This window comes from Asparagus officinalis, chromosome 7 (genome assembly GCF_001876935.1).
Source record: "Asparagus officinalis chromosome 7, Aspof.V1, whole genome shotgun sequence".
In the NCBI taxonomy this organism is placed as follows: Eukaryota; Viridiplantae; Streptophyta; class Magnoliopsida; order Asparagales; family Asparagaceae; genus Asparagus; species Asparagus officinalis.
In genome coordinates this window covers 44674570-44682456 of record NC_033800.1, presented here as the reverse complement: position 1 = coordinate 44682456, position 7887 = coordinate 44674570, and the positions used below count along the sequence as shown (strand labels likewise).

The following is a 7887-nucleotide window of genomic DNA, read 5'->3' as shown; positions in this document are numbered from 1 at the left end:
CGTGGGAAACTGGCCCCGCCCTCTTACGGGTTCGTTCTTCTTGTGTGTGTAGAAGAATCAGGAATTCCAGTCTAAAGATCGGGCATAAAGTCGGAGGAGTCGGCCCCATCTCTCATCCTCTCACTCTTCGTCATCAGCGGACAACTCTCATCGACTGTGTGATCTCGGACATCAACACTTACTAATAGAGATTATTTGTGACATAAGTTAATTCTATTTCATATCTCATTTTTAATGACTCATTATTACTTTCTTTCCAATTTTCTTCACAAGTTTCTTCCTAACCAAACAATGAAAATAACTTTATTTTCTTTTATTTTCCTTTTCCTATTTTTGCCCTTTCTTCTACGTTTTCTTTCCAGTTGCTTTCTCTCAAGCCAAACATAGCCGTAAGACAAGCTGACTATTTCGTAGGACCCAGGTTGCTCATACTTCGGTCGAGTCGGTTCATCTCGAGTCAATCATCGGAGTCTCAACAGATCCGAACTCGGAGCATCCCATCATTTTCAAAAATCCACTCCCCCCTTTCCCCTATTTATTCTCTTTGGAATTCTAGGGTTTCTCTCTCCCCCTCTCCCTTTCCCCTCCCTCACTCCTCAATCGATTTTTAGGGTTTCGCCCTTTCGAATTCGAAATCTCCAGTCATGTCTCTGAGGCCGAGCGAGAGGGCGGAGGTTCGCCGGAACAAGTACAAGGTCGCCGTCGACGCGGACGAGGGGCGGCGGCGGAGGGAGGACAACATGGTCGAGATCCGAAAGAACAAGAGAGAAGAGAATCTCTTGAAGAAGAGGCGAGAGGGGATGCAAGCCCAAGCCTTTCCCTCTTCGATCCCCGCTTCTACTGTTGAAAAAAGGGTATTCTTTTTTTCTTTTTTTGCCAATTTCAGTCTTTCTAGGGTTTTGAGAGTGGGATTACTGATTTTTGTTTTGAACTGTTTTAGTTGGAAAGCTTGCCGGCGATGGTGGCGGGAGTGTACTCTGAAGATAGAAATTCACAACTTGAGGCGACGACGCAGTTCAGGAAATTGCTATCTATTGGTAATCAACTTCATTAATTTGATGACTTTTTTCTCGTTTCTTTTGTGCTTTTGGTTGAAAACTGAGGAAATATTATTGTACTGTCACGAAAGAATGTAAATAAATTATGATAGAATAGAGTTTCTTTTTGTACGTCAATTGCAATTTAATGCATTTGCAGAGAGAAGTCCCCCAATTGAGGAGGTTATCCAATCTGGAGTCGTTCCTCGTTTTGTGGAGTTCCTTGTGAGAGAGGATTTCCCGCAACTGCAGGTGAGAGAAATGTTTAATTAATTGTTTTTTATTCGAGAACACGGGCGTTAGTTTTTAGTTTAAATGGTCAATTGTATTTTCATTATGTTGGAGCAGTTTGAAGCGGCTTGGGCTCTAACAAACATTGCTTCTGGAACTTCGGAGAACACTAAGGTTGTGATTGATCATGGTGCTGTGCCAATCTTTGTTAGGCTTCTTGCTTCGCCAAGTGATGATGTCAGAGAACAGGTATATGGTTTGTCTTCAGCTATTATAGCATATTTTATACTTCAAAAACCTTTGAAAATTTTCAGGAAGGCAATATTTACTTGATCTTCTTCTTTTCTTTTCCAAAGTGAAACTACAAGTACAATTTCAAGCACTGTAAAGGTCTGTCCTTTACCTACTGAGGGTTGTAGAAAGTCGATTGTAAGTTATCGTTGAGCTTCTAGGAACAGAGTAGCAGTAGTCTATTGTATAACATGTGAAATTAAACTCATCTAACATATGCATTATTCCTAGTTCTTGCTAGATAACATCATCTTTGGAGAAAAAGATTTCTTAGCATATGCTAAATGACTAATTTAGTGGTTTTCTGGCTGTAGAAAACTATCGTCTTGCATTAATATTGGCCTTGTTTGTCTTAGTTTTTATATTAGCTTGGACTTGCAAGACTATTAACTCAGAACTCACATACTTGGACATCTGTGTTTGTGAATAGTGTCAGAACATCTAGTATTCGCTTTGTTTCCAACCGAACTTGTTCACATTACATGTTCTATATCATCTCATATTTCAGTATTTTAGATTCTCGGCTTTGAATTGCTACTACTTATCTTCAATATAGGCTGTTTGGGCTTTGGGCAATGTTGCTGGTGATTCTCCAAAGTGCCGAGATCTTGTTCTTGCCAGTGGTGCATTGCTCCCATTGCTGGCTCAATTGAATGAACATGCTAAGCTTTCTATGTTGCGGAATGCCACATGGACTTTATCAAACTTCTGCAGAGGAAAGCCTCAACCATCTTTTGAGCAGGTGTGTTGCTTGTCTTGTTCTGATGTATATAGATTTCATGCGGTTTGGTCCTCACAAGCCTCTCCTTTCTTTTTTTTTTTGGTTTTTATTTGAGCAGACAAAACCTGCTCTTCCTGCACTAGAGCGTCTCATTAATTCAAATGACGAGGAGGTTCTTACTGATGCGTGTTGGGCTCTGTCATACTTGTCTGATGGTACAAATGATAAAATCCAAGCTGTTATTGAATCTGGTGTTTGTCCTCGGCTTGTGGAGCTTCTTCTGTATGTATTATTTTGTTTCTTCCTTCTCCCTATGGCTTTTGGTTCTCCTTAATTTCAGTTATTGAAATATATTTTGTGCTGAAATATCTGCAGCCATCCCTCGCCCTCAGTTCTTATCCCTGCTCTTCGCGCTGTGGGAAACATTGTCACCGGGGATGATGTGCAAACACAGGTACGTAGTGTTTCTAAGTCATTTCTTCTATACTTTGTCAATACTGTCATATTTGATAATCACCAGCATATAGGTGTTTGTCATTAAAAAGCATGTATTGTTGTGCTTGTTCAATATTCTTAAGAACTGGCCCTGCTTTTAATACAGTGCATGTGTTTTTGTGGTGAATTCTGTTACATGTCTTATTGGTTCTATATGCATAGTACTTCAATGTTGTGGTTCCTACATTAATAATGTCAATTTTATGATGTTTATGGTTTAAATTGTTAATAGACATTTTTGTTGCATTTTGGGCACATATATGTATGGCGTCAGTGAAGTAAGATGTGTGAGGATGTATTTGCTTAATTGCCATTTTTGCAACACAAGGAAATCAATGTACACATCGGAACTTTCTTATGCGTAAGTCATCCTCCTGTTGCAATCTTGCTGGACAATCCTAGGTCTGGATGGTCCTAAGCAGATTACCTTGCTGTGCAGGCAAATTGTATGTCAAGGCATGAGGACTAGAAGATAAAGATATCTACATAATCTGTTAATCTTTCTTCGGTCTGCATAAAAAAGAGTATTTCACTGAAACAAAGTAATTAAAAAGCCATTTAATGCTTCTGTTTAAAAAGGGAAAAACACTAAACCAAATGCTTTGAACTGGAGACCATTATTAATATTCATAGCAACACATAAGTTAGACCTCCTGAGGATAGTAAAAGAGTTTCATGCTAGGGGTCTATTTTCCGATAATCGAACTTCAAGGCTAGTAAGTTCCAGTCTATCTGCAATTACCTATAAGAAATTACAAACTAGGAGTTCTCTGGAACTGAGATTCCCTGCAAATTCTTGTAATATCTAAGCTAAACTGAACACTAAGCCCAAATTTGGATGTCGTAATAGTTTAAGCCCAAATTTAGATGTCATTATAGTTTCTCATTTGATGGGAATTACTATACCTTACATGATGATGATATTGAGTGGATTGATACCCATTGGTTTAGATCATATAAAAAAAAAATCTATCTTCTGAAACTCTCTATTCCCTCTTGCTTCATTCTCCACCATTGCACTTCACAACTACGAGACTATGATTTTAATTGCTCGACCTTCATTACTATTGTTATGTTGTTGTTGTGATTCCCACTCCATCACTCTTTCTATTGACATTACAATTACATTAGTTGCCTCCTCCGTCATTGCCATCATCTCACATAGTAGTTTGAAATACGTTCACTATCACAATACTGTCAACTGACCCTGCTTCCTTGCAACAAAGAGCTTGGCAGTGACCAAGTACGCATTGCTGGGAATTTTTATGGCAAGAATATTAGATTTCAAGAATATTCAAATCTTGTAGAAAGCAAAATTCTTTGGAAACAGAAGGCACATGATGTGACTATAGATGCAAATGTTGCATTTTGCATGCTAAATTTAACATCAGAGAATTTGAAGAAAGCTTCTGGATGCATGATTTGAAATTACGTGACCAGTAGGGTGATACTTGAGTGCTATCAGAAAGCCACTCGTCGTTTACGTTCCGAGCCGTAAAGATTCTGTATAGGGGCAATTCGTTTATTTCAAACCCCCTAGGGGTGCTAAACTGTATTTGTATCCAAAAAAATATCTGTAACCGATATGATATGGTTACAGGTTTTGTAGTGAAATATTCGAATCCATATCAAAAATATCCGAAAGTATATTAATTATACTGTTACGATAGTTTTAATCCTTCGATTATAGATTTGAGGTTAATTTTGATGATCAAGATGTTTAATCTTAGCTTTTCAGATATAATGAATGTACTAATGAACTCTTTTGTATCACATACTGTATTTTTTAAATACTATCTAGTTTTCTCATATCCGTTTTGTATCCGCATGCATATCCGCTTATATATCCACATGTATATTCGTATCTCCGATTTTAGCGGATATGGCTATAAATTTTCTTACTGATGTATAACTATATTTGTATCTGTATCCAAGATGGGTAAGCGGATATTGATATGGTAAGTATCATATCCGAGCCGTATCCAGACCAAATGCACCCCTGCCTGCCCTCCCAAAAAAACATGGTTCAAATCACCTCACGTGTTGGGGTGTTCTTGATCACTGTTTTTAAAGGCACGTGCCTCACTGCTTCTCATAGCCCTGTGATGCGGTGAAGCGCCCCGCATCTGATACAGCAGTGTGTTTGGGCCTCACAAGTGACCGATGCTTCTTGTAGGGTGCATGCTAGGCATATCATCATATGGTTTTGTTCTTTAATATTTCAATTGGGCCTTTATACCCAATGACTCTGATCCCAAAAAGCAAAATAAAATTGTTAGGCCTTCATAGTAGCTCGATTGAGGATCATAAGTTTGCTTCAATATTAGTCTTGATTTGACTTTTGATTTGAAGATTTATGAACTTTGCTCTTCGTTTGATGTGTTAGCATAAGAAATTGAGACCTTATTTAGTGATTTCATAGTAGATATTATTTATCTTGATATATTTTTGTGAAAATATAAAAACATGGTTTTTCGTTGTTGATAACCATCTTGAAAAATTATGTGTGGTGTGCACCTTGCTTCATTCGGGCGCGTGCATCATGTTGCGCCTTGCGCATTTACGTGTGGAGAGACTTTGCGCCCCGCAATTGTGCCTTACGCATTGATAACACTGGTTCTGATAGGAAATGTACTCGTGATAATTTTAACATATTTGTCTTAGCCAAAGTTTAACAAAGGTCCGGATTCAAAATCCAGTATGCCCTGTTCTATATGGAGACGTTCTTCATGAAGTTAGCAATTTGATTGAAGGGCTTGGACGATCATCATTTTCCATGCTTCCGATATTTTTTCCTTGGGACTTAAAAACAGTGGACACTAGGTGCAGACATGTTGCACAAAATTGTCTAGAGGTTGGTGCAGGCATATTGCACAAAAAATTCTAGAGGTTTGTTGTCGTGTTTCTCCCTAATTTTCATTGATATGTAGTCATTTTGTGGATAGGACTCTGTAAGCTAGAATATATAGGCTTGTCATTCTTGATCTGACATTTTTTTAATGAAACATAGGCTTTATGTTGAGCTGTCCTTTAGAAATCAGAATTTTTTGAAGAAAGCACTAGATGTTTCTTTGTCTCTTTGAAGAATATGGAGATGTTCTCCATAAAGTACCCAATCTTGGTCGAGCGGCTCGGAAGATCATCATTTTCCAAGCTTCCAATTTTCTTCTTGGGACTTCAAATAGTGGACACTAGATGCAAATATGTTGCAAAAACATATTTCGATGTTTCTGGTCTCGTTTTTACCTATATTTTCATAGCTAGAATATAGGCTTGGCTTGGCATCCTTGATCTGACATACTTTTCATATGGAACATTTTTGGATTTCATGTTGAGAGGTTCTTTCACTTCTTTGGAGATTGGAATCTTTTGAAGAAATCACAAGATGTTTCTTTTTGTCTTTTCGAGGCAGTGGGCTATATGCATAACAGTCCTCATTAACATGACTTGTGAAATAATGTCATCAGCTTGTAGTTCATTTGCTGAAGTTTGATCTGAATGATAGACTTTTGGGTAATTCAATTTTGTATTGCTCGATTTTATGAAGGCCTCTATGAGTAGATATGTAGCTAAACAGTGTAGCCTGTTTTTTTAAAGCCAGCTATAGAAGCATGTAATATGTTAAACTACTCTTTGAGTTTGTTTCGCCTTGGATATAGCTTGTAACTTGTGAGGAGACTATTCTCTAGAGTTAAAACATGATCAAAAATTTTAAGTGAGGTGGCAAGGTCGTCCTTTATCTATTTAAGAGAGTTAAGTAATTAATCACATGCATGAATTTTGGAATGAGACAAATTAATTAGGGAGGCTTCTAGGCAGGGGTGCATACTCAAATGCTCTATGAATTTAGATTACATGCAGATTTGGCTATGTGTATGAAGACAATGACTAACATAAAATATTTTTATGAAAAGGCTTGTATGTATACCAGCATATTTGAAAGGTTTGTCTAGGTATCATCATATTTGAATTCTTGAGTATTTCATTTGGGCATATCTACCTTATAGAACACATGGTCCGTCTGTTAAGCCTAACTGATTCTTGATTTGATCTCATGAATTTGTCTTGGTATTTATGCTGGGGTGGATACAATATTGTTCTCCTCGTATATTTATTTATAACTAGTCATATTTATATGTTGCTGAGGCTGTATTTTGTCGAACATTTTCTAACTGACATTGATAAATCCTGATAATACACTGACAGCGTACACTTGACTCCTCTTGGTATATGCCGCCTAAATCAAGATTGATGTTATGTTTTTTGAATAATGTCTTTCCATATATAAACTTTTAGTGCAGAGTGGGTCTGTAAGTTAACAGCATGTATATACATAATGTTTCTACATCCTTTGATGAGCTTTTTTAGTGACATGTCTTGTGATGCAAGTGCTAATTCATCATGCCTGAGACGTGTTTTCATGTCTGTTTGCAGTGTATTATCAATCATCAGGCTCTTCCTTGTCTTCTGAATCTTTTGACACACAATTACAAGAAGAGCATCAAGAAAGAAGCTTGCTGGACAATCTCAAACATCACTGCTGGAAATAAGGACCAGATACAGGTATTGAAATGGAAGTTTAATTTCCTTTTTTTTTAATTATTGGTTAAGATATCCTGCAATGCATTTTTTTGGTATTACTTAAGGGTATTGTTCACATTGGCAAAAAGCTGGAAGGCCATCTACTTGAACATTATGATAACAAATAACTATTTGTGTTTACCATATAGCATCTATACACTTGCATTAACCGAAAAAAAAAGAATAAAAAAAGAGAGAATGCCAGGGAAAAGGGAACTGAATTATACATATTTCCCATGTTAAAATAAGCATTCCCATTTCACCGTGCAATTTCAATATGTCTTTGCCGCACTCCTTTGACCGTATTCCTTTGTGATATGAAGCAAGGTTTTGTGTTGCAGTAGCGAATTGAGCCCTTCTTTATCTGAAGATATTTATTATGGCTTTCCTTTTAGGGGCTGTTTGGTTCGCTTACATGATGTGAATTCCAAGAAAATAAACCTCTTGTCAGTTTTCCAACTTTCTCAGCCTATTTCCAAGATCAAAGCTCGGAAATGGGTTAGTGGGCTTTTAAGGAAAAAAACGAGTTGT

At 37.3% G+C, this 7887-nt stretch overlaps 1 protein-coding gene across 1 annotated transcript in view; it reads left to right on the top strand.

The window, feature by feature from the left end:
• LOC109848383 (importin subunit alpha-1a-like) overlaps positions 464-7887 on the top strand; it is a 9426-nt gene continuing 2002 nt past the window's right edge. The window contains exons 1-8 of the mRNA XM_020417848.1: positions 464-854; positions 941-1037; positions 1198-1289; positions 1386-1517; positions 2116-2301; positions 2399-2562; positions 2656-2734; positions 7210-7338. Of these exons, the coding sequence (XP_020273437.1) occupies positions 645-854; positions 941-1037; positions 1198-1289; positions 1386-1517; positions 2116-2301; positions 2399-2562; positions 2656-2734; positions 7210-7338 (1089 nt within the window). The 5' untranslated portion in view covers positions 464-644. The remainder of the gene's footprint in view (positions 855-940; positions 1038-1197; positions 1290-1385; positions 1518-2115; positions 2302-2398; positions 2563-2655; positions 2735-7209; positions 7339-7887) is intronic.